Source organism: Embiotoca jacksoni, unplaced genomic scaffold, assembly GCF_022577435.1.
Source record: "Embiotoca jacksoni isolate LCO1_2020_lvr unplaced genomic scaffold, fEmbJac1.0.p SCAF_47, whole genome shotgun sequence".
Lineage (NCBI taxonomy): Eukaryota > Metazoa > Chordata > Actinopteri > Embiotocidae > Embiotoca > Embiotoca jacksoni.
Window position 1 is genome coordinate 2,368,264 of NW_027185400.1, and position 26,150 is coordinate 2,394,413.

At 44.6% G+C, this 26,150-nt stretch overlaps 1 protein-coding gene across 4 annotated transcripts in view; it reads right to left on the reverse strand.

The window, feature by feature from the left end:
• Positions 1-7,901: 7,901 nt before the first annotated feature.
• chd3 (chromodomain helicase DNA binding protein 3) overlaps positions 7,902-26,150 on the reverse strand; it is a 28,578-nt gene continuing 10,329 nt past the window's right edge. For 3 of the 4 annotated variants that reach the window (XM_069169859.1, XM_069169860.1, XM_069169858.1), the window contains exons 16-40: positions 25,946-26,083; positions 25,345-25,466; positions 25,084-25,257; positions 24,557-24,698; positions 24,014-24,145; positions 23,625-23,742; positions 23,001-23,125; positions 22,688-22,919; positions 22,412-22,596; positions 21,797-21,974; positions 21,491-21,577; positions 21,081-21,166; positions 20,640-20,773; positions 20,397-20,541; positions 19,105-19,267; positions 18,861-19,003; positions 17,928-18,126; positions 17,758-17,850; positions 17,244-17,375; positions 16,103-16,211; positions 15,406-15,538; positions 14,045-14,240; positions 13,053-13,216; positions 12,628-12,754; positions 7,902-9,411 (exon numbers count right to left, since the gene is read on the reverse strand). In XM_069169859.1, coding sequence (XP_069025960.1) covers positions 9,143-9,411; positions 12,628-12,754; positions 13,053-13,216; positions 14,045-14,240; positions 15,406-15,538; positions 16,103-16,211; positions 17,244-17,375; positions 17,758-17,850; positions 17,928-18,126; positions 18,861-19,003; positions 19,105-19,267; positions 20,397-20,541; positions 20,640-20,773; positions 21,081-21,166; positions 21,491-21,577; positions 21,797-21,974; positions 22,412-22,596; positions 22,688-22,919; positions 23,001-23,125; positions 23,625-23,742; positions 24,014-24,145; positions 24,557-24,698; positions 25,084-25,257; positions 25,345-25,466; positions 25,946-26,083 — 3,726 coding nt within the window. In that variant the 3' untranslated portion in view covers positions 7,902-9,142. The remainder of the gene's footprint in view (positions 9,412-12,627; positions 12,755-13,052; positions 13,217-14,044; positions 14,241-15,405; positions 15,539-16,102; positions 16,212-17,243; positions 17,376-17,757; positions 17,851-17,927; positions 18,127-18,860; positions 19,004-19,104; positions 19,268-20,396; positions 20,542-20,639; positions 20,774-21,080; positions 21,167-21,490; positions 21,578-21,796; positions 21,975-22,411; positions 22,597-22,687; positions 22,920-23,000; positions 23,126-23,624; positions 23,743-24,013; positions 24,146-24,556; positions 24,699-25,083; positions 25,258-25,344; positions 25,467-25,945; positions 26,084-26,150) is intronic. The other variant, XM_069169861.1, reaches the window with a different exon arrangement.

The window sequence follows — 26,150 nt, forward strand, 5'->3', positions numbered from 1 at the left end:
GTTTTGTTTTCACGGCCTGTTCAATCTCACTGCTTTCATCAGCGCTATTTCCATCCTCAGAAGTGCGTTCAGTGGAAATAAACCACTTTACGCTCCCCGACCGGCACCAAAGGCGACGTTAGCAACTCGCTAGCCGCTAAAAAACACTAAGAATATGTATCCATTTATTGCTATTAGGATAAATGTGACAATATAGCAGTCGTGATGTCGAGTAGATATGCAGTCATTTAACTTTAGTGCACTTTTACATGTTTATTTGTTGCGGTAATATAAAGAAGTTTGATTATATTTTCCACCGAAGCAGATATGTTTTTCTGAAGAGCTTCTCCACATAAAAGCACGAGTTACAATCCTAAAATATAAATCTCGAGAGCGTTCAGCCGTTACTGTAACTATCAGCATTCAGCCTGTCAGTGGTCATGAAGCTGCAAGTGATAACCATGAATAGTGAATTGTACAGCATCAATCTGCTCTGATTCACAGGAGGAAGACTTTTCATCTCGTCATCATGAATCACCAACCATCTGCTCCTCTTGGTTGTGTGTGTGTGTGTGTGTGTGTGTGTGTGTGTGTGTGTGTGTGTGTGTGTGTGTGGGAGATGGAGTAACACGTGATAAAGGGCTGAAGAGGAGACACTGAATCAGTGTCGTCCTCACCGCCTCCCACACCAGTGACTTCCTGCTCCTCTGCAGCATCTGTCATCGTCATCGTCATCAGACCAGATTGACAAAGCGATTATTATCCGAAGATGACGGTTCGGTTTTATTTACTTATTTACTTTTAGCAATAAAAGCTTTTGCACAGTTTTAAACGGCGCATGTAAAACTTTCCCTGTTGACTGATCAGCTTCACATTAGAGAGAAAATTAGCATCATAAATGTAAAATTGTACAGTTTATATTATCTACAGGCTTGGATTTAAACCGAATCATTCAGTCATAACAAGTTGAACCATTTTTTACTAAAATGTTGTAAATGCTCCTTTAATTGTTGCACTATGTTGTCATAAAAAGTAGGCATGAAAATTAGGCCGTAAAGAGACCGTAAGTTTATATCGAGTGGTGTTACACAAATTTAACGTAACGACTGTGGTATTTTTAAAGATATTTTAAAGACGGACTATTTATGTAACTGAAATAACACAACCACACATGTTCACTTTAAAAGTTACATTTATAAGCATTGAAAAATGCAACCGTGCCCATTTAAGCAGCTCGAGGTGGTTAATGTTATTAGAAAAACGTACAGCTTAATGTGTTCATGTGTTTCTGTGTAACGCAGCCACCTGAAGAAAAAAATCCACACGCTGATTTTTTTTTTTTTTTTATCATTTCAATCAGTTTTATTACAAACAAAAAAAAAAACAGAAAGAAAGAAAAAGGAGACGCGTCATCATTGACATGTTTTTACTGCCGCTCATCCTTTGATCAGCACCACTACGTACACAGTGACACAAAGATACCCAGAAATCAAACACAAAAACTCTGGAAAGAGGACGAAAGTAAAAGCGGGACAAAAGAACTAAGTGCTTGTTTTTGATGCAATATTTTAGTTCAAACCTCAGTTTGAAACATAACACGCATAAAATGGACTCAGACTACTTCCTGGGAAGATCAGTGTAAAATGTATGGGATAAATTAACTCCTTGCTATTGTCTTCTTTTTTTTCATTTTTAACTTAAAACAGATAATGCTGACTAGGATTTACAGGTTGACATCAGGTTCGTATTTCATTTGAATGACTTTACATTTGTTCAGCTATGTTTATTAAGGCGTTTTTTAATGATGCGGTGTATAAAATGCATTTCCAGCCTCTAAATTCCCAGATCATAACCGTGTATTCTTTACTGGAGTTAGATAGTATGCATGTTCTTTTTGCTTATAGAAGCATTAGGGTTACATATGGCCTATTTCTCTATATATGTACGTCATTTGCAAGAACGTAAGCAAGAAAAAAATTAGTTTTCTTGAATTATATCTACTTCTGAAGTTAGTTCAACTTCTTCGTTTTCGTCGTTCTCTCGTAATTATCGGACAAACATGGCGAAGAGGTGCATCGGGTGTCGAAAGCACTGTGTTGTTTTTCATAGTTTACAAAAAAATGTCTCTTTTGGTAAAAGCTCTTTCTCAAATAGCAACAGCGAGAACGACAGCAACATCGACAACAACAATACTCGTAAATCGCGAGAGTGAAAACACAAGAGAACACGAATGAGCTGTTAAATATGCAAAGTATATCACAGGGTTTTATAGAAAGAAATAGAAACTTGAAAAAAGAAAAACAGAATAAAAGGTTGATTGGGGGAGGGAGGGAGAGAGGAGGAGGGGCGTCAGAGCTGACGGTGGTCGATAGGTTTTAATAACACTGACTTACTTATGAAAGGTTATAAACATTCATAGGAGGCTTCTGAAAAATCGCATCGTCGCGAGCGGCCTTTTCTGGAACAAACCCCCCAAAATACCTCAAATCTCTGTACATTAACTAAGAACCGGGGCAAAGCGAGGGCGGAGCGTCGGGGAAATCCTCTGTGGTCAAACTAGTCCTGAATAAATTCATCGTATTTTTCTGCGAGTGTCTAAATCTGAACATGTACCATCGAAAAAAAACCAAAACAACAAAACAAAGGCCAAAAGAAAAAAAAAAAAAAAAAAAAAGCTGGAGCTGTGCTTGGAGCTGCTCGGAGGTTCAGCCTCTCTCTGAGAATTAGAAACAGTATTAAAACCACTGTAGGCACAGCATGATATCTTTTTTTTGTTGTTTTTTTGTTTCCTTTCCACGAGACAGCATTATTGTGATCAGAGCATGCTTCTGGGATGGAGCGCTGGTGGAAATGACTTTAGTATCGCATGCAGCTTCCTGTCGAAAGTTTAAGGAGGAGGAGGAAAGTTTACATGAGTCTACTGAGATCTAAAAGGTTTCTAGGATTGAGGTGGGTTTAGCGTTGTGTGTGTGTGTGTGTGTGTGTGTGTGTGTGTGTGTGTGTGTGTGTGTGTGTGTGTGTGTGTGTTTGTGTTTGTGTGTTTGTGTGTGTGTGTTTGTGTGTGTGTGTGTTTGTGTGTTTGTGTGTGTGTGTTTGTGTGTTTGTGTGTGTGTGTGTGTGTGTGTGTTGTAGGTGAGGTTAGAAGAATCCCTAAAGGAGGAGGAGGAGGAGGAGGCCTGCGTGAGGAGGCCACTCATGAGGAGTATAATGGTTTGAGGCAGACAAGAAAAGGTCACGAGGAGTTATGAGACAAGTTGGACTGTGTGTACTGCAGGTGTGTGTGTGTGTGTGTGTGTGTGTGTGTGTGTGTGTGTGTGTGTGTGTGTGTGTGTGTGTGTGTGTGTGTCATGTGGACAGTAAGTGCACATGTGCTGAATGTGTGTGTGATTGTAGGTTTTTTTGGGGAGTACCAGTGAGCAGAGCAAAATGTTTAGAAGACTCCTGTGTGTACAAGTGCGTGCGTGCGTGTGTGTGTGTGTGTGTGTGTGTGTGTGTGTGTGTGTGTGTGTGTGTGTGTGTGTGCGTGTGTGCGTGTGTGTAATGAAGCAACTACAATCACTTGCGGGTCAAAGAATTCCTGCATGTGTGGTTCAGTGATGCTGATTTTTACTTTCTTGGAGAGAAACTGAAGATATCTTTGCAGCAGATGGTGTTCAGTGTGTGTGTGTGTGTGTGTGTGTGTGTGTGTGTGTGAGCGTGTGCGTGTGCGTGAGCGTGTGCGTGTGCAGTCTAGTCGTCGATACAGATGACCTCTCCGCTGCGCTGCTCCCGCCGGTTGACGAGCAGCTCGGCTTCCCGCTCCTTCTTTACAGACATCGGAGGTCCGTTCAGCACTGCAGGCAGAAAGACACGAGAACGTTCAGTCAGTTCAACGTGAAACTCCTTCTCAGTTCTCTGTACGATAAATACGTAAAGGTTTGAACGTCAATAAATCACTGTGTTCTTCTGGTATTGATCACAGAGGTTAGAAGCTGCCTGTCTTCTGCTCTCTGCATTTCGCTTGCAGAGTTTTTTGGGTAAAAATATAAAAGAGCTCGTTGAAGTTAGCCAGTGATAGACTGTGACAGACAGATGATTAGTATTTTTCTAAAAGTTCCTATCCTGTCACGAAGACGATTTCTACATTTTTCTGAGACAAACCTTGCAGAGCGTGAGGTCACGTTTCGACGGCATTGATTTCATTTTCTGGCACTAAAATACCTCGTTTATGATGAACAATAAACGTCTTTTTCGAAGGACATTTGAAGGCGTAAAAATCGAGGTAAATTTTGGAACATAACAAAACTCAGCAGATATCAGCATTATCTATAGAAGTAAAATCATTTCCAACATGTTTATCCAGAAGAGCAGAAATATTTTGCTGTGGAGCTCAGCTGAAAAAGATGTAACATCCTCTTTGGTGAAATAAAGCACCGTTGTTTGTAGGAAATGTGGTCGGCACTAAAAACAATATGTCTGGCCGCCCTTCGGTTTTATTTACTGATGATAACTCAACCGAGACGATATTTATGCTAAAATACAAGCGGCAGCATTGTTTTCCTGCGAGTAAGTAACATTCAGACTTTGCCTCATAATACTTTTTAATGAGAAAACTTGCATACTGCAGCACATCAATAGATCACATTACACATACAGTATCATGTTTACCATGACGACCAAACCTCACAATGCATCGCTATTAACCTGCAGAGGGTGAGGCCAGCAATGAGTACACACACACACACACACACACACACACACACACAGGAGGACACAAATATACACATGCATGAAAATTAAAACTTCTCTGCACGACTGCACATCTGTTCTTCCCACATTTGTGCTCTATTTGTGGATCTGCTCACCGAGCGGAACGTTCAGAGCTCCTTTCAAAACAAAAGCCGGGAATCAACGGAGAGCGCGCGGCGCTCGCTCGCACCACGGGGGAAGATAAACTGTCATAACACCCCTGTGCAGATCAAAGATGTGATAGGGAGTGTATTGGAGGGGGGGGGGGGGGGGGGGGGGGGGGGGGGAGGAGGGGGAGTGGGGGGGGGGGGTGAAACTCTGTTTATGTGTGTGTGTGTGTGTGTGTGTGTGTGTGTGTGTGTCTAAAAGCAGAAGGGGGACCACTTATGGGAAAACTTATGGCATCTCGCCAGTAGAGGCCAAAGGAGGAGATGGAGAGAAAGAGCCAAGTGAGTGCTGTAAGTGTTGTGTGTGTGTGTGTGTGTGTGTGTGTGTGTGTGTGTGTGTGTGTGTGTGTGTGTGTGTGTCTAAGGGTGGGGGCGGGGGTGGGTGCACAAAATCTGATAAGAAGCAAAACAAACGGAGGTAAAGACTGGGTGAAAGAGCACGAAGAGATGTCGACGGGAGGAAGGATGAAAATATTTTGGCACTTGAAGGGTTTCGATGCTTCAACAAAGCAAACAGAAACCATTTGTTTGACATTTCTCGACCAGAGTGCTGACAAGTACGGTTTTTCAACTGTATTTCAACTAAGGGAGCCGTAGAAAATGTTTACGGTGTTCATTTATTGTAAAGCAAAAACTAGGAGTACTTTTGAGGCTTTAAAAGTTATAGTCCTTTAGATTTTGATTAAAACACTGTGTTTTTTTTATACGAGTCAATATATTTACTTAGTCAGCATTTTGTTCCCAGACACAACACATCTGCAGGAAAACGATGCACGTATAAACCGGCTTTGTTGTTTCACTCCCATTATAACCTCCCATTTCCCGTTGGTGCTCTTTCACATTAAAAGCACTCAACTGGAGAAATACGGGGCAGCTTTTTATTGTGAAAGTACTTCAGCCAGCGAGGTTAACGTGGACCGCAGTCGCTCATCAAAACAAGACGGCCGTTTTCAGGAAGGTGACCACCGTCTATATTTAAATGTGGCTTTTGGTTGGCTGAGCTGGAAACAGACTCATTAGTTGCTCTTCTGCTGAGAGTTTAGTCGTTTTCCTGGCAGTGACACCACCAGAGAATGTCACCAAATCTACATGTGGAGGACGATGACGAGTCTTGAGTGTCTGCAGAGTCGGACGGGCTCATCCAAAAAGTCCTAGAAGGTAAAGAAGCCATGGAAATAAAGCAGGAGGAGGAATTCAGTGAAGCACTTGTATTAAACCAGATAACAGACGACCAACTTGGTGCATTTCTCTGCTGCCAAAGTCCTTCTGCAAACTCCTCCTCGTCCTCCCCCCTCCACCCCCCCCCCCCCCCTCTTGCTCCACACTAGTCTGCCTGCAGCTTTACAGTAGCACTGCTAGACTGATAAACGTTTTCTCGTCCTAAATTAGGCTGGCAGTGATATTTGTAGTTACAGTAAAAAATATGATGAACCCAGCAGCTCGCAGAAAGAAGACGTCTCAAAGGATTCTTGAAAGCGTTTTTATTCCCCCTCTGAGGCCTGAAAGTCTGGACGGAGCACCTGAAGTCCTAAAAGGCAGTAAACTCTCTCCCCCATCCTCCCCCTTCCCCCCAGGTCCCGCCTACTATCTGATAAAACACACCGCTGCCATTTTGGCAAATAAAGTCGCATTTTTTTGCTTGCTTGAAAAGCTTTGCGTGAGCGCATCAGTGCCAAAACATTTTCACGCAGAACAAACGTCTGAACTGTCAACTTTTCAGGAAGTTACAACAAAAAAAAACAACAAAAAAAAAGCACAGGCTTGTTTTTAGGATTAAGAGTGTCTGACTGAGAGGAGAGTTTCATAAATCTTCGACTCGCAGGAGTTTCACAATCGAGCGAGGAAGCAGGAAATCTGACAGCTCGAGGTCAAATTCATATATCCAGGATTTCAATGATGCGGTTTTTTTTTTCATCATGCCTGTCGATGCTCTTCTGTACGTTTTTATCTTTTATAACGCCGCCATACACCGAAGTACTTTTTCAATTCAATTCAAGTGTATTTGTTTATCGCATTAAAACACAACAGAGGTCATTACAGCAGAACTTTACGACGTCATCGAGAGGAAAGACGCATGAAAAACTGCCTTCTGGCAGAAAGAAGAACCTCATCGTGCCTCGAACGGTCGGAGTGAGAAGAGAGCAGAGAGAGAAAAGAACAGCATAGAGACAACAAACAGTGGGCAGGTTGGTGACTCAGTAACTCCACAGAAATACTGTATAAAATATTACATCTGTATCTAAAACTGTCCGCTAACGACAACTAGTCGTGTTTTATTTTTAGCCTTGCTGAGGCCCGAAACCAGCGATCGCTTCACTCTATGAAGCACCTGAGCAGAACACCACATTGAGAAATAATCTCCATATAAAGTAACACGGCTATCATGTCTACACATGCAGCAGATGGCAGTTGGCTTTCAGCCGTTTTCTCTCCCTTTAGCTCTGTTTTGGTGATCCACCACATTCACCTACAACTTTGTGTTTGTGAGGAGCAGGAAGCGTAAATTGGGTTGATTTCCACGGAGAACAGCTGCCTGCAGCTGGAAAGCAAAAAATCTTCAGGTCAGTGAGACTGAACTGAAACAGCGAAGAAACCAAAACAATGAGCTGAAAGGTGCTAAAATACTCCTTCAATCTAAAGAGCGGTAGATGAGCGACAGCCTTTCACATTAAAAACTATTATTATCCATTGTTAATATAACAATAACGATAAACGCAGCTTTAAGCTAAACGTTGCTCATTTTAGATTTTATCTATGCAAAGTTCTTGAACGGTTGTTTTGCGTTAAGACAAAACACTTTTATATTCCTCAAAGTAAGGAATCCAAAAAAAAGTTCATTTTGGAATTGATAAATATCTCAGGAATCATGTTGACGCTGATCTAGAAAATTGTAAACAATAACGAGTTTTGACAAAAGTGGCAGAACGAGCACACACACACACACACACACACACACACACACACACACACACACACACACACACACACACACACACACACACACACACTGAGCTGGAAAAACGATGACACAGTCTAGAGTGTTTTATTGTCTCGGGGATCAGGGGACATTTTCCAGCGTGGAATCCATCACACTGTCACAATAAAGAAGCTCGAAGAACAAAACAAATAAAAATAAAGTCTCCTCAGGCTTCAAAGTGAGTTTTTCTTTCAGTCTTTGGGGAGGAGCTGCTCATAAATACTGACTTTCGCTGTGATCTAAAAACAGAAAATGTAAATACTTCATTAGATTGATATTCCCTTTTAAGCGACCCCTCTGCCCCCTGATAAAAGGTTCAACGGTAATCATACATCAGATTGTTGCTACTGCTTGTTGGACGAAGGCAACGTCTCTGTTTTTTTTGTTTTTTTTTATATATCTACGCTTGGTTGGACTCAGGAATGCCGGGCCATGAGAGTCCATGGGAAGCAGTGTTTTATACTTAAAAAACTCTTTTCCTTATTTTTTCTTTTTCTTTTTTCCCCCTCCAAGATAATCAGTCCGTCTCCCTCTGTTCTGAGTTTGGGTTTCATCTGCTTGTACTCGGCAGATAAATGAAGTTCTTTGCAGGCTTTCAGGTTGTGTGTGAGGTCCTCGGTGTGTATACGTGAGAGAGGAGGAGGACGGTGGAGGAATGAGGGAGTACAGGTCAGATCGAGGGGACCCAGCTTGTTCAGTCAGCTGGCGGATGAAAGATTGATCGGGGGGGAGAAACAGAAAAAGAAGTGGCCGTATAAAAGAGGATTAATACAAATTTAAAAAAAAAAAAAAAAAATCCTCCTTTGTTGCATTTTTCTGTCATTCAGCCTCCATATTTGAATTCTGTGATTGCATCAACAACCTCCTCTCTTCCTTTAAAGTCAGGTTGTTTTCTTTCAGGAGCACTTTTTTCTCTTGCATATAAATAATCCAATTTTTGTGACCTCTCTCTCTTTGCTTCCTGATGGCTTCGTTTTATTTTTGTCGGATCAAAGTGCCGCCACGACTTTTTTTAAATTTTGCGTTTCCCGTCCTCTCCTCGCTTCGTTCCCATCCTCCGTCCTCCGTCCTCCGTCCAGCGAGCTTTTTCTTCTCCCTTTATAATTCCTCACATTCCAGCTGTGTCAAAGTGCTCCGGCCTTCGGCCCGTCTCGGATCTCCTCCTCGTGCATTCGGGTTTGCGTCTCTCTCTTTTTTTTCTTTTTTACATTCCGCTGTCCTTTTTTTTTCAGTCTCCGTTTCCAGGATTGGTTTCATCCAAACGTCCCCCCCCCCCCTCCGCCCCTCCTCCTCAGGGTTTCTTTGGTCGCCCGTTGCGCGGCAGGTTCTCCACCGTGTTGCTGAGTCGGTACTTCACGATGATGCTGTGCACCGTGGACTTTGGCATCCTCAGCTCCTGCCCGATGGCCCCCTCTGACTTGCCGTCCTTCCAGAGGTCCACCACCCGCTGCCGCTGCACCACATCGTGCTCCTTGGTCTTCTGGCAAACGCCGGCAGCGGTTGGCCCTCCGGCGGCTCCACCGGCGGCTCCCCCGGTGGCCCCGGCGGCGGCGGCGGCTTCTGTGGGGGCAGACAAGCGGCAGACTGTAGTGGAGACTCGGAGAGAGAGGGAGGGAGGGGGGGGGGGGGAGGGGAGGGCAGGATAATGTGACACTTTACTGGTCCCCGTAGGGATTTCATCTTTTAGTTTGCCTCCCTCGTCAGTGGGGGGAGGTCAGAGGTCAGGGGAGAGCTACTGGAGCTGGCGTGGTGGAGGGGGAGGAGGGGAGGGTGGTTCAGTGTCCTGCTCAAGGGCACATCAGCAGGGCAGGAGCTTGCAGACACTCCACTCCGTCTCTTTAATTTCTAGGTTTTGTTTTAGAGGCTCCGTTTAGTGCAGATGTGCAGCGTCCTGATGGCAGAAACAGGTTTTCCAAACTGCAATTCAACACATTGTGCAAATGCTGAAACATCGGCACGTGAGACGGCACAAAACAATCCTTCATCGGAGCGTCGGTGCATCGTTACGTTTGGCAGCAGAGTTCACAGGGTGCAGCTGAAGTCGGAGATGTGCCGCAGCAGACCGGTGTATTTCTGGACATGTTTTGTGTACTCAAGTGTGGGAGCTTCTCTCTGTAAAAGTTCTGTTAATGGAGGTCAGGAAATCAGAGGATGTTGTTATTCTACCTCTCTTTTCCCTCTCTGGCTGACTTTAAGAAGGTCAGGAACCAGCGTGACCCCAATCAGGCACCGTACACAAAAATGCGGTCTCATTTTCTTGCATGCTTGCGCTCAGACTGCAGCTCGGCTCAGCTGCTCGCCCGCGAAGGCCCCCGGTGAGCAGAAAAAAAAGAAAAGAAAAAAACCACGGAGCAACACGAGCTCACGCACAACTATTTCTGAAACGCCAGCGCTCTGCTCTCCTGTCCTGTCCTGTCGGCTCGGCTCAGCCCGGCCCGGCTCGGCCCTCCGCCGGTTCACAAGTCACGACACGACGTTTACACAACCAAACTCCTGCGGTTTCTGTCCCTCTCAAAATACCTCGGTACAAAGTCCGAATGTTTTCTTGGCACGGCTGGACTCAGACAGGCTGAGCATAATGACATTTTCAGAGATAGGCCCCGGCTCTCCACAACGCAATGCTTTTGACAGATGTCTCAGTCTACAATTACAAAAATCAAGATAGAGCGAGCGAGCCGGCAGCGGTGAGGGAGCTGGGTGTCGTGGCTTTTAGGGCAGAGAGCTATTGGGGAATATCAGGTTTTACCAGTTATCTCCGCCACATCTCTGCTATCTAAACATCTCCCGACACGAATACACATGCAGAGCAGAGAGTGCGTCTGGAGAGCACATGCTCTTACCAAACTAATTATGAGAAAATAAATTCACAAACTGCAAGTGTGCTTTGACAGACTGCAGGCGAGCCGGAGCGGGACGAGAGGCCAAAACCAAATTATTCTTCTTTTTTTTTCTTTATGATTTTAATTCTAAAGCTTTTAAGTCAATAAGTAATGAGAGCCACCACATGACTTCACAAGAGAGTATAAACATGCTTGAAAAAGAAAGAGCAGGCCGCCGACAGGTTTGATAGGCCTCCAGACGGTGCTTTATCACTGCACGATGCGCCATTAGGTCCCATAACTGCTGAGGCCAGAATTGAGGTTTTGAGGCTGGACATGTTAAGAGATGAAAATGCCTTAATATAGCAGCGCAGCACGTTTGTGTTGGACTTCGGTAATGTCTATTTCAGGTGTCTGTCTGGCAGCCACATCAGAAACTCTGCTGCAGATGTGTTTTTCCGATACCGTCTCCTTTTTTCTGGATTTCGAGCTCCTCGGGGAGATAAAGTGTCCGCTCACAGTTCGGCTTCAGAAGCCGTCGGGTCGTCCTTCACGCCGCAGCGTTCGAGGACTGTAATGAAACTTAATACTTAAATAATGTTCTTGATCACAAAACTCAACACAGTGCATAGAAATCCCGACAGGACCCATTTCCCAGAGACAGAGCCTGAACATGTTTTTTTCATTTTTCTTCACTTGGTGTTTTTTCCACAACAACATAACCATATAAAGATGGAATTCCTCAGATGATATCTTTAAAAATAGGAGCTACGTTCTGGACCGGTTTTGCTCGTCATCGGCGAGAGCTGCCAAGTAGTCAAGTCCCGATCTGTAAAGCCGGATTTGTGCTTCTTCATCAGGGTGTCGTGGACGCGCTCACGTGCACACTCTTAAATATCTAACCGCACTGAGGCTGCAGAGATGCCACATAGAGACGGGAAGAACTGGTGTCTTTCTGTTTTCACAGAAGAGCCCAGAAAAAACATGGTGTACGTTAAAGAAAGGCTCAGTCATCTCCTTCACTAATTTATTTTTCTGCGACACAGCAAAGTCAACTTAAAGGACCACGACAGCCGTTTGGGCAGCTGGCACGAAACGCCTCAAATAAAAACAAACGGTCAAAACTGCTGCAGCAGAAGTCAAGACGTCAGCAGCTTCACGTCCAAGCTGCACAAAACCTTCCTACATTTCCCAGAATGCAGCTGGAACACCTTTCCTGCCTCGTGAATGGTTGCATCCTTCCACACACCATCCTGCTTTATGTTTAAGAATCTCAAGCAGAAGTGGAAATAACCCCGATGACATCACTATGACATCATCAGGGTAAATATAAAGCTGAGTCAGACCCATGAAAGACAACACAACTGTTTAAAAAGGGCTTCTAGTGTAAAGTTGGTGTATAACCCCCCCCCCCCCTTTCATTTTCCACCATCGCACGTTATCAGCACATAAGAAAGAACACAAACAGGAGTTGTTTAGGTTGAAGAATAAAAGCACAGCATGACCTGAGTGAACTGAATCTGCTGCTGCAGCGATGTTATGACAAGCACCAGTCTGCGCTCAGATATAAATCAGCCGCTGTGCCAGAGGCAGCTACAGTGACTGTGCAATAACACCTCAGCATAAATCTGGCTTAAATCATCAGCTCGCCAAGTGTCAAACAGATCAAACAAACTGGCACTCTTCTGTAAATTATCTCCAAAGCTATAATTATCCGAGCTCTAATCCGTCTCTCGCTGCTGACTCACTCAGCTCTCTTCTCCCAACGTACATATTCCAGGTCTCACTGACAGAGTGTTTTTTTTTTTTTTTTTTACAACCCAACACACTTTTTGCGTCGTCTGGTGCTTTTTAAACCAAACACACGCCGACGCTGCAGCTCCACCATGTGCAGCAGCAGCAGTCAAAAAAAGAAAAGAAAAAAGGATGTCTGTCAGTGGAAGCGTCCAACACTGACCTGATATGAAGGATCCGGGCGGCATCTGACTGTAGTTGGCTCCTCCCATGTGCAGTGCGCTCGGGGGGGCGGGGGTGAAGGGGGCTCCGTAGTTCTGAGGGATGGCGTAGGGTCCTGGATGCATGGGCTGGACACAGATTTACCAAAAACAAAACAAACAATAGAAGGTATGAAGATAAAAATGAAATATAAATAAACCGTTTTTTTAAGTAAGCTGACAGAAAAATATGCTGACTCGGCAGTGGTGTAGCAAAGCAGCACAGGTGGGTGACAAGATAATGGGCGGAGTGTTTTCATTGGACGTCCTCCATCTCTTATTTTTCCACTGTGCGCCGGCAGCTCGAACAGGTTTCAACTTGCGTTTCTGTTTGTGTGTGTGTGTGTGTGTGTCTGTGTGTACGTTTAAAAGCAGGCTGCTGACTGACCGGGGGGGTGTGCGTCTCCGTGCCCTTGCTAGCCAGTCGGCTGAGGATGCTCCTCTCGGACATCTGCAGGCGGGCGGCGATGGGCGGGACTCTGGACAACGTGGCCGGTAGCCGAGTCACATCGGCCTTCATGTCGCACAGCAGCTCCTCCAACTGGTTCAACACTGCCATGACAACAACAAACAGGAAGAGTACAGAAATCAACGGAGCACAAACAGGAGGAAACGTGCTTCACTTCTGGTCCATATTTAAGTTTTTTTTCCTAAATTTGTTTTTGCATTTTTTTTTTTTTGATCTTTTCATTAATAATTTGAAACTTAAATTCAAAACTGTTGATTTTGAAGTTTAAAAGCACAGGAATCATAAATAAATGTTCTCATTCGAAGTGTCGGGTCAAGACTCGCTGGCTCTGCATGAAGAGGTTCTTCACAGCTCTTTCAAATTATTATTTTTTTGCTGCTTTTATTCCTGAAACATGTTGAGAAAGATGCTTAAATTGCACATTTCTGATGCTGCTTTTAATAAAAGATTCCAGTTCCCATCCTTTGCTATCGTCTCGGTCCTACATGGAATGAATCGCTGACGTGTGACCATCAGAGTCACTCGCAGTTTGATTAACATGTCAGCGGTTTACGTGCCGACCGACCAGATGAGAACAAGAGCAGCAGTGTGCCGAGTTTGTTTTTCTTTCGACACGACGGCAACAAACGTGGACAGACTTGCCGCCGAGCCAGTGAGGAAATGTGAGCGATCACTTAACGCCGTGTAAAGCTTATCTTTTCTGGCAGCTCTGAAAGTCAGCTGCAGGCGGATAGATGCGGTCGACGCAGCGGGAAAGATTGCACAACGATTGTGGTGAGATTTGTTGATGTGCATCTCTTTCACTGATTATCTGTCTACAAGTCTGCTTCTATTCTGAAGGGAAATAAAAACAATCTCCTTTGTTCCAGTTATTTGTGCTAAATGAGAGATGTCGTCCCGTCGTCGCTGACCTTTGTGCAGAACGGCGTTGGCCGGCTTGTTGCCCGCCAGCGACTCCTTGCTGAGGTGTTGGTGCGACTCCGCCAGGCACTCCACCTCGGTGAAGCGGGCGTTGAGCGCCATGGCCGGGTGGGTCGGGTCCTGGGTCATGTTTAGGTACGCCGCCCGCCGCAGCTGCTCCTCGATCACCAGCGCCTGCTCCAACAGCTGCAGGACACGGGAGGCAGGGAAGTGCAATTCACTATAATTTGAAGTTATTGAGATCATTGGGACTTTGTCCTCTAAATGACCTTGATGTGGTCTGCAGCGCTGCCTTTTTCATTATTGTTCCAATCCCACATATACACAGAAAATATATACTATACTTTACTATACTATACCATACTATATGTAGATGTACTATTATACTATATAGGAATAATTTACATCATGTCATGAACCCAAGAACACCTTGTAGTGCATCCACTGCACAGAACACTTCTATATATGAGTGTACTGAGGGCAGTACGCCATCCTTCATACAACGTAAACTTATCTTGATTTACTGACATACGTCACATTGAACAGCTGAAGCCGCCGACTGCACTGGAAACTGTTCATTAACTGAATCAGAACAAAAGACTTGAGAAAAAGCCCGAAGTCACACGTAATACAAATCTATGAAGTCATTAAAACGAATCTATAATCAACAGGAAACTGAAAAACGAACGTAGATTTCTTACATTTCAGCAGATTTATCTTATTTTCAACAAGACTAAAAAAAACATTAATAAATTGAAAATCCCTCCTCTGCTCTCAAAATATTTTGTCTTAAAAAGTTCTCCGCTGGGACGGCAGCAGCAACTTCAGCATTTCGTGAGAAATCCAGCTTCGAACAGTAACTCGGCTGTGTGTCCCAGAGAAAAGAGTTATTTATAGAAAACGTGTTGCAAGAGAGAGAGGTTGTCATGTTACACAACCAGTCACACTCGAGGGAGGGAGGACGGGGGGTGGAGGGGGAGACAGGGGAGATAAATTGGTGAGAAAGAATTTTATCTGTATGTATTGTTGATGTCAGATTTACATGGAGCCCTCTGATATCTCAGCGAGAGAGACGAGGAGCAGAGCGAGAGATAAATGAGGATGTTCATCAGGCGGGCGGGATCTGAAACACGTGAGCCGCTCGAAAAACAGGATGAGAGCTCTTCCAGAAACGCAGCGTCAGCAACACCGCTCGGCTACATATGTGGGTCGTGGGGCATCCGGCCATCAAAACCCGTCAGGTGATCGGAGACGCCGGACCTCGAGACTTTTAACCGTTCGGCGCCTCGTTCAAAGTTCACGAGGAAGCCAGAGTCTGACGTCAGTTATCTCATAATTGAACATTTCTCACCTTGAAGCGTCGCGCCAGGAACTTGTTCTTCATCTCCAGGAAGTTTCCTTTATTCGCCTGCGACTTGAAGGGCTCGTTAACGATGGCGAACTGGGGGTCGTTCTGGATGTCCTGCCACCGAGCGTAGCCGTGACTGGCACAGGAGGGGTCAAGGGTCATGTAACACTGTCGGGTGAGAGACGGTATAGAAGCTCCTACCGGACCTCAACATCGGAAACACGACGTTACATCGAAGCCGTGATATTTTTTGTGCATTTGGAAAACATAATTCAAAAAAATATAATGGATGTTTTGGAAAATGAAAATCGAGCTGCTCATCGAAATGTTGGGCTTATTCCTCGAAGTGAAACGTTGATTTTTGAGCGGTATTTATCACATTTTTGTGTATATTTTAGCCCTAGATGGATTTGAAGCAGCTTATGAAGCAAAAACACTTCTCTCCTTTTCTATTTCAGTCCATCGAGGACTCAGTTTTATTACACAATCATGAAAACAAGAGTTTAATGTGAATCCTGCGAGGCCTTAATTACCATAATGAAGAGAACAACATGAACCGAGCGAACCCGCTACGGCGGCTTCCAGCAAACACAGTTTGCCGTTTAGCGAGCGTTGGCCGGCTCGTTGACTTATTACGCTGCGTTTCTAGAAAAATAAACACGCCGGGGGTCATCGCCCGGGCAACGGCTGTCAAGGATACATCACGATTCCCGCCAGCAGCCAGAAGTCGTGTCGGCGGTGCCAGATCTCGTTCATCTTCCCGGAGGAGACGGCGGCCCGCTCCTCGTTCTGCCAGAGAGTGTGCAGCTCTGCGGGGGTGGAGGAGGAGGTGGGGAGGAGGTGGGGGAAATGTGGGGAGGGGGTGGGAGGTAACAAACATGAGAGCGGTCTCAAAAGGTGCTGAGCGCGCTGAAACCCGGCTGCAGGTGTTCTCCGCAGAACACCCGCAGCTTTTCTCAGCCTGTGATTGAATCGGAGGTAATTTTGGCTCGCTGAGAAGGTTTCTGTTTGTTCACCGTCATCGTAAAGTTTTATGTCGCTTGAGGCCGCTTAGGAACATTTTTTTTTTTTTAGGGTTCGACCTATTAAAAGGTATTTTCACCCTTCACACCTTCCTCCTTTCATCGGTCGGTTCTTCTTTCAGGAGGTAAGACGATCTGAGTCTTAAACGTCCGTTAGAGATCGACTGCGGTTGGAAATCTTACCTTCAAGTGTTGAAGTACAGAATACAAGTGCACTTTATATTTGGTATTTTGCGTCTTTTTATGAGCAGACAATGTTTCAATCTGTCAATGATCTTTTTTTAAGTGTCCTGTTAAAGACACAAAGAAAAGTCAAAAGCTTTCATCGAAAAACGGATCAACAGAAGCATTATGTCAATATTTTTTTTCGGGAATTTCCAATGAAGTTATGTTGAACGGAAGTCTGAAGTGACCACATCTTGACAAGCATGTTGCCTCATACTTGGTTCGCTCTTTTTTTTTTTTTTTTCTACCAGTGTGTTGTGTGGAAATTATCTCAAACTCATCTTCACACACAATCATCTTCAGCGCTGAGTCATCTGTCTGCGGCTCGTTTTCTATGAATACAGAATATATGAATCAACTTGTGAGCTGTAGACATTTTTCGGGATACTCCTTATTTCAAGTCCTTCACCTTTTTCAAAATGAATCGCAAAGATTTCTGTGCAAACTTTAGGAAGAAATTCAGTTTCTGATCCTTTAAAAACACAGAAGTAAAGCATTAAAATGACCAAAGTGGAAATTAGAGCCGTTGAGGGAGATAAATGAAGGCCAAGGAAATGAAAACCACCTGAATGCTGCAGGTAAATCAGCACTAACCCGTGAAGCCACCGTCTGCGATGTTGAACATGAAGCGAGGTCGCTCCGGCGGAGGCTTCCCGTTACCCCTGGCCGCCTCCTCCTTTGCTGCCTTCACCTCTTTTCCAGCATCCTTTTCACCTTTGACAGCTTCTGTTATTGAGAAAGACAGAAAAATTTTAAATTTTCCGCAGGATTAACGTGTAATACACCCGTCTGTCCACCAGAGGACACAGTGTCGGAGCTACGTGTGAAGAATAAATGCGGTTTGGTTTATTTGGGTTAAAATAAATCATTTTATGTTAAATAAGTTAAGTTAAGTTAAATACTTTATGTTATGTACGCTACTAAAACAATCAACCTCCCTACACTGACCATTTGTTCATATCATGTGACCTCCTTCAACCCTGGTCATGCATGTGTATAGTTTTCACACCTTGGTGAGCTAAAACGTGACATTGACACGGCGCCCTCTAGTGGCCTGACGGGTGTATTACACACTCTGGGACAGAGAGACGAGCACGAACAGACGCACCTTTCTTCACGTCGGCCACCTCGGTTTTATCCTTCGCGTCTTCCGTTGTTGTCGTCTTTTCTTTCTCCTTCTCCTCCGCCGTCTTCTCTCCTTCTACAAAAACAAACACATCAAAGTCAAATAAAGCTGTTTTACGTCAGATTTTGAAGTTTATTGTTTTGTATTCTCACCTGATTTCTCGTCTTTGACCTTGGAGTCTTGCTTCGACGGGTGTTTCGCCTCCTCTCCTCTGTCCTCCTGAGTTTTATTCTCCTCCTTCGCGTCAGCCGGATCGTCACTTGTTTCTCTCTTCTCGTTCTCTTTCGGGACGCTCTGGTCTTTGCCTTCAGGTTTCTGACCCGGGGAGGCGTTTTGTGTGGCGGAGGAAAGCTGCGGAGAACAGAAACAACATGTAGTCACACACGGAGTCCATTTTATTGTTATATAGCGAAGTCGTCGAGTTTTTAATCCGCTTTTACAGACAGAAAATCTGATTATCAGCCACACGTTTTATTCAGTTTATCACATTTGCAGCTTATTCTGTGTATAGAAACAAACCACACTGGTGTTTTTGTATATTGTGGGTTGTCTTACTACTAATTCTACGTAATTAACATTTTGAACAACCAAATGTTTCAGTAGTTTACTTTGTGTTTTTTTATATTCAACCTACCACTTTAAATTGATTTTAACATTGTATGAAAATGCCGCTATAACTACAGAGTAGATGGATTATTTCAAGACTGCAGTGTTTACCAGGAATATTTCAATGTTATTTGTCCAATTAAAGTGTGAAAGTGAGCAGAAGCCGATGTCGGCCTGATAGGGCGAAAGAAAAACATACTAAAACTATGACATGCCTTGAAAAACTGTTAAGAATAACGTGAGATACGAGGGTTTCAAAAACAAACAAAAACAGCAGAACTGTGACATAAAATAATGCTTAAAACGTTTAGAAAAATACTGCTCGTGTTATTTGTAATTTGGAGGACAAAGGCAGAGTTGAAAAAAGAGAAATAGATCTGAAGTTTAAAAAAAACAAAAGCATGAAGAACACACTGTGATTGTGCACTTAAAAACTGCAGAATAAAGATGCTTTAGCTGCATTTTGAGGAGCGTCCCACCTCCTCGGGGTCTCGAGTCCTGGTGGCGTCCACCTCCTTCCCTTCGTCCTTCTCCTTGTCTTTCTCCTCCACCTCCTCTTTGTCCTCCTCCTTCTCTCCCTCCTTCCCGTTCTTCTCCAGCTTCTCCAGCGGTGCCGGTGTCGCTGCATGTGTTCACACAAATAAAACAGCAGATCAACATCATCTGCAGCCCCCTTTACGTGCGGCGCCCCCTGCTGGATCTGCAGTCTGCACTGTTGCTCACCTGGCGTGGAGGTGCACGGCGTGTTGTTGTAGCTGGCGTCGGGGGTGGGCGTGGAGGTCTTCAAAGCGGGGGAGGAGGCCCTGGAGGAGGATTTGTCGATGTTGACCTCGGGCTTGAGCTCTGGAAGACTCCAGCGCCCGTTGATGTGCTCGAACTCCTGGATCTGAACGCAAAAACACCAGAACACACTTTACAAAGTAAAAAAAAAAAAAAAAAAAAAAAAGAAGCTCGGCAGGCACTGATTTTTTTTTTTGCTGATTCCAGTTCATTTAAACACACCACCCACATCCCCCGTTCACTGGCAGCACATCACACACTCCCAGCGGTCCACATGGGGACGTGTGCAGGTTTAAACAGGTTGGACTGAACTCTGGATGGAAGATGTTTGGACGAAGTAAAACAAACTGACAAAGTAAAAGTAGCAGCAAAATGAAAACATCTGTCAGGTCTGATTTCTTCCCGATAAAGAGACCATTATATTAAAGACTTACGACCTCGTCAGGACCTTGATAAGGAAGCATTGATGTTGTAATATTTCTGTTTTCAGTTAAGTTAAACCTAAAGTCTTAAATATTATTTATGGTTTGCATTTGTTCTGCACTGTATTTGGTGATTCACTCTGTAAAAATATCTATATATTTTAGTATATCAACCGAAATGTGGTCATTAAAGACTTGTGACAAAGATTTGTAATGGAAGCAGGATATTATAGTTTAATGATAAACTTTATTGTCCAAAATGACATCAGGGCTTTGAAACTGTGAACTTTACTGGGACTATCATAAATATAAATAGCAATGAATTAAAAAAAATATTTAAAAAAAACACCAATAAAACAATTTCTAAATGTCATCATTTTTCCGTATTCTGCAAAAACAAAACAAAACAGAAAAAAAAAGTCCCTTTTCCTATTTTACAACATGCAGGTGAGGATCCGAAGTCAGCTGATACAAACCAAATGTTTCCTGCTCCTGCGAGATCATCGAGTGACGTTCAGCTGCTTCTATTGTGAAGCATTCACAGGAAACGCATTCGTCACTGAGATAACAAGATTGTTAAATGTTGTGCGTTTTCTCACTGCAGATGAGTTGTGTTGTTGTGTTGACCGTCTTCATATAAAAGCATTTTCATGTTTGGTTTTACAATAAACACACACACACACACACACACACACACACACACACACACACACACACACCTGTTGCTCTCAGCTGCTTCCAGATGATATGCGTCATGACTTCCTCCATTCACCTGTCTGTCAACAATAAGAGAGCCGACAGCTCCGGTCTCACCTTCTTCTTGACGAGCGACATGACTCCGATGCGGGTGAGGACCGGCTGCCGACACAAGCCCTCCCTCGGGACGCCGTCGGCGAACGTCTCGGCGCCGTCGGCGACCGGCTCGCACAAGTGACGCATGAAGAGAGACACGTAAGCTCTGGGGAGGAAGAAGAAGAGGAAGAAGAAGGAGGAGCTGACCGAGTTGAAATCAGAGGCAGCTTAACAGACTAACGACAGACTTGTGTGCGAACTTACTTGAATTCTTTCTCCGACTTCCCCCGGAGGTCTCTGACGAGCCACTGAGAGGAGAAGGCGTCCTGGGACGGCATCCCCCAGCGCATCACCGCGTTCAGGAAGGCTTTGCGTTGGCGTGTGTTGAAGCCCAGCACCTGATGAAGGAAACTTAAAGTCTGAACACCGGGACAAATACAAAACATTATGTTTATTATCTTAAATGAAAATGTGAGAAAGAGAAAGTTTTTTTTTTGTTTTTTTTTTAATCGTGTATTTCTCAAACGTTTATCCACCATCACCAGGATGATAAATGAGCTCAGAGTTGTTGGAGATAGAAGATCTTTGACGCCGTCGCCAATTTTAGATAAATATTTTATTTTTTTGATAGATTGTAAGAATAAAACATCCACAGAGTGCTTTCAAAATAAAGCCGACAGATTTCAGTGATGAGTGAAAACAGACCTCCAGGTTTCCTCCCACTCGGGCCAGAAGAGGTGGCAGAGGTTTGTCCTTCTCGTTCCTCAGCTGGCGGCGCGACTGCCTTCGACCTGTCGATGAAAACAGGATGTAACAACGCTCGGAGGAACCTCACCTGTAACAGCACGGACGCAGTATAAGAAGGAATGTCAAGTTTTCTTAAAATATTTCTTTGCAGCGTTTTCTTAGACTTCTTAAGTCAGACGGTGTTTTTTTGTGCATTTGTTGGCAGTCGGACTCGTTCTGCTCTGCCAGAGACGTAAATCAACTTCAGACTGTGATTCAACGCAGACCTGAGAGGTCGTTTCTTTAACAACACGCGTCTGTCGTCGCTCACGAGCAGCTCAGCTCCATTTGATCTGTTTTTTTTTTTCTTTTCTTAATTCCCTCCTTACCTTCTGGCCGGTCATCAAAGTCCTCGTCCTCCTCCTCGGAGCCCACTGAGTACTCGGACTGGTTATCTGAAATGTCAGCATGCCACTCTGAAACAGCACACGGTGGTCTGTCAATAGGCCGGGCCCATTCACTTCCACTGTGCAAGTCATAACTCAAACACAAAGCATTTACAAATCCTGCTGAGATCAGAAGATTAAAATGATAAATCTGAACAAATAAATCAAACATTCAGAGTTTCATCTTCGTCCTTGAGCTGCGAGGATCCAAACAGCTCGGAGGGAGATTCCTCGAGCGTCGGTCCGTACCTTGGTCCTCCTGCGCGGCGTCGTTGTAGTTGACGGGCTTGCGGTTCCTCTTGCCTTTCCCCAGCTTGCTCGCCAGATCCTCCTGCTGCTGCTCGTAGTGATGCCGCAGCAGCTTCTCCCAGTAATCTGGGTCCACGTTCTCCTCCTGCTTGATGATCTCCCGCTCGATCTCCTCGATCTGCAGCGTCGGGTGGAAAAAAAAAAAGATAGAGGTGATGTAACAACGTGACACAGACACGATCACAGTCTGAAGTTACAGAGTAAAGAAAGACTTTTACATTTAATGTCTCAGGTTTTTAGATGAATCTGATTAACTCTGTTACCAGTTATGATACCAGAACATATATTTTCACTGGAACTTAGATCTTATACGAGATAAAAAAAAAATGGGGCGACATTCAGTGAGATAACATCATAAATGATCCCTCCTCTTCCTCCTCCTACTCCTCCTCCTCTTCCTCTTCCTCCTCCTACTCCTCCTCCTCTTCCTCCTCCTCCTCCTCCTCCTCCTCCTCTTCTTCCTCCTCCTCCTCTTCCTCCTCTGACTCCAAACTGTTTGCCATAATGAAATGTAAAATGAGTTGTAAAGTTTCCTCTTCTGTCCCCGTCTCTCACCTTGTCCTCCTCTCGGACCATGTACCGGGCCACTTTGAAGGAGCTGAGGTACTCGTTCATGTTCTGGACGTCCGAGTCGTCGGTGGCGTCCTGGTTTCGGTCCAGCAGCCTCTCGATGGCGGTGCTGTCGTAGTGGATGACGCTGCCTTCGTCCTCCACTTTATCTCCCGAACTGTTCTTCATACCTGACGGGGTTAAAGAGCGGGAACGGTTGGTCTGGTTCATCAAAAGACATTTTTAAGGATCATCAACAACACCAAGTGCGCCCGTTCTCACCTTCCATTTCGTCCTTGAAGAGCTCCTCCGTCCCAAACTTGAGGATGTCGTCCAGCTCCTGCTTGCTCATGGAGCCGGCCTTGGACCCCAGACCGGGCCGGACCACCAGGTGGGTCAGCATCATCTTCCTCTTGGCCACCTGCGTGATGCGCTCCTCCACGCTGGCTCGCGTCACAAAGCGGTAGATCATCACCTTGTTGGCCTGCCCGATGCGGTGAGCTCGACTGAACGCCTGCACGGAGAGAGACGAGTCACGTCCTGATACGAAGAGCGTTTATTCAAAGAGTGAATACGTTGCTTCTACGAGCGGCACCTGTATGTCGTTGTGAGGGTTCCAGTCCGAGTCGAAGATGACGACGGTGTCCGCCGTGGCCAAGTTGATGCCCAAACCTCCCGCTCGGGTGGAGAGCAGGAAACAAAACTGACAAGCACCAGGGGCTGGAAATAAAGACAACGAGTCTCTCAGGACAAAACCATCTTCATACAGTGACGTAATGACAAAGGAGGCGGCCGTGTGACTCCAACAAAATAATAATGTTAAAAACAATAACTACAGATTGAGCTTCGTTGTGTTTTGCTTATCGAAGAAGGTGAAAAGTCACAAGAGTGGGAGGAGTTGATTTATTTCCACTGACTCTTCCTGCCGCGTTTCACTAAAATAAATCAATCTCATCAATTATCGACTCATTTTACCAGCAGACAAGAGATCTGATATTTAATACTCTGCACGTAATTGACCTGTTTTTGTTCTGTTGAAGTATTTTTTAATTTTTTTATTCAATTTACATGACCCTGAAGCTGATGCAGTCTCCATGGCGACTGCCTCCTTTATCAAAGAGACTGTGAGGACCGGTGTGGGATTTCAAACTCTGTATTTGTATTCTTTGTTTCATTCACGCTAATATGCTTCAAGTCTCGGACGTCTCCGGTTTCTCACCGTTGAAGCGGTCGATGGAGTCTTGTCTCAGAGCTCCCGTGACGCTTCCATCGATCCTCTCGTACTTGTAACCTTCGTAGTCCAGAAAATCTTCCAGTAAGTCGAGCATTTTAGTCATCTGAAACACACGGGAGGCAGACGGTCGTGTTTTCATGTAGACTCCATCACCCACACATCCCCCGCACAGCTGGAACCACAGTCTGCTGCTGGGCCCCGCGGAGGTGTCACGGGACCAACACAACATCTGCGCGGGGAGATGTCCGTCTGGTGTGTGTGTGTATGTGTGTGTGTCCGTCTGGTGTGTGTGTGTGTGTGTGTGTGTGTGTGTGTGTGTGTGTGTGTGTGTGTGTGCGTGTGTGTGTGCTTATGCATACTGCACAAGTGTGTACCTGTGAGAAGACCAGCACTCGGTGTCCTTGTTCTTTCAGTTTCCGCAGCATCTTCTGCAGCAGCATCAGTTTCCCAGAGGCCCGAGTGAGAGCCGAGCCCTCGTAGGCACCGTTGGGGGTTTTCTGGGCTTCCTACGAACACACACACACACAAATAAACACACACAAGGTGAACACTGGTGGATTAAATTTGTACCGACAAGATGCGACAGAAAAATGTGTATTCAGCCTCACAGATAGTGATGAATAATGTGGATGTCTCGTAATAAAAAAACTGCATCTTGGCTTATTTTTTTACAATTTCCTACTGTTTTTTTTTCTACCTAAGAGCACTACCACATATGGCCACAAGGTGTCACTGTCCCCAATTTGGCATTAATTCAAAGTGAATCATTTCACTTTGAAAAAAAAAACAATAATAATAATAATTCAAAGTGAATCATTTGAAAAGTGGAAAACTTTAGATTTATTTAATGTGGTGGGGGAGTATTGCCTTAAGACAGGTGTGTGTGTGTGTGTGTGTGTGTGTGTGTGTGCTGTCACCATGGAGGCGACGGGGAAGAGGTAGGGGTGGTTGGAGCACTTCTTCAGGTCCATCATGATGTTGAGCAGGGACACCTGGTTTCCGCCACCTTTCGAGTTCAGAGCCTCGAAGTTCTTGGTGAGAATCAACTTGTAGTATTTTCTGTATTTAAAAAAAACAAAAAACACAAAGACCACATGATGAAATAAACGATAACATCAGTGTGGCATCAGTTCAGTATAAATCACGTGTAAAAGGAGTCGTCTCAATTTCTACCTCAATGTTACATTTTATAATGAGAAATTAAAGGAACAAACCGTTAAATATCAGAAGCTAAAAGTTTTTTTTGTAATTAGAGTCATTTTCATTGAGCGGCTCATCGATTCCCATTAAATCTCATAATTATGACCCATTTCTTCTTATGTGTTTCAACACTTTCATAGAAACTTGTAATTCCCAGCTCAACGCTCCACTGCACTGTTGTGACTGTGTGTTCAGGTTATTTTAACAGACTGATTTTCTGTCTCTATGTGGGTTTGTGTCGTACTTCTGCATCGGGCTCAGCTCCACTCGGACGATCAGCTCCGTCTTGGACGGCATGTTCTTGAAGACGTCGCTCTTCAGCCTGCGCAGCATGTGAGGCCCCAGCAGGTCATGGAGCTTCTTGATCTGGTCCTCCTTGGAGATGTCGGCAAACTCCTCGAGGAAACCGTCGAGGTTACTGGGAAGAGAAAAAGCACGAATCTGGTAAATAAGTAAGAAAATATGAACGTGAATTATTTTGCGTGCGTCACGTGAGACGTCCTACTTGAAGCGGTTGGGTGTGAGGAAGTTGAGCAGGTGAAACAGCTCCTCCAGGTTGTTCTGGAGCGGCGTTCCCGTCAGCAGCAGCTTGTGGTCGATCTTATAGTCGTTGAGACGCCTGAAAAACTGGAAAACAAGGACGAGAAAATGAGTTCAACTATTTGTACATTATTGTTACTTTTTCCACAGCGTATTTAGAGGCAGAGCAGAAAAACACAAATATGTCCATTATTGTCTTAAGATTGTCACTCTTGATAATAAAAGCACATTTAAACAGGAGCCGAGAAGCCTCCAGACTCCTGCGGTAATCTGAGACAGGTTTACCAAAACCAACAAACCAAACCAAAACCAGGTGAAGCAGCTTTTAGTTTCTGTGGAAAAAAACGTCCTGAACTTGTGGTCGGATCATTTAAAACACGGCTTAAAACATTGTTTACTGTAAATCAAATACTTACTTCTATGTCTCTATAAAACACTTTTAACTGTCTTTAAAATGCAATTTGAATTTCCTCCTTAGTATCGTATTCTTAATGTATTTCTATGCCTTTGTATAGCCTGAATGGGGCTCCATAAATAAACTAACAGGAACAGAGCAGCCGGAGCACCTTGGACTGGTTGTTCTTCAGGCGGTGAGCCTCGTCCACCACCAGACAGGCCCAGTCGATGGACTTCAGCGCCGTCTGGTCGATGGTCACCAGCTCGTAGGACGTCAGCAGCACGTGGAATTTAATGGGAGCCTCTCGCTGCGGGAAGAGAAACAGCGACGTCGTGGTTTTCTTTTTTTTTTCTCGTGATGCCGAGTCGTGTTTA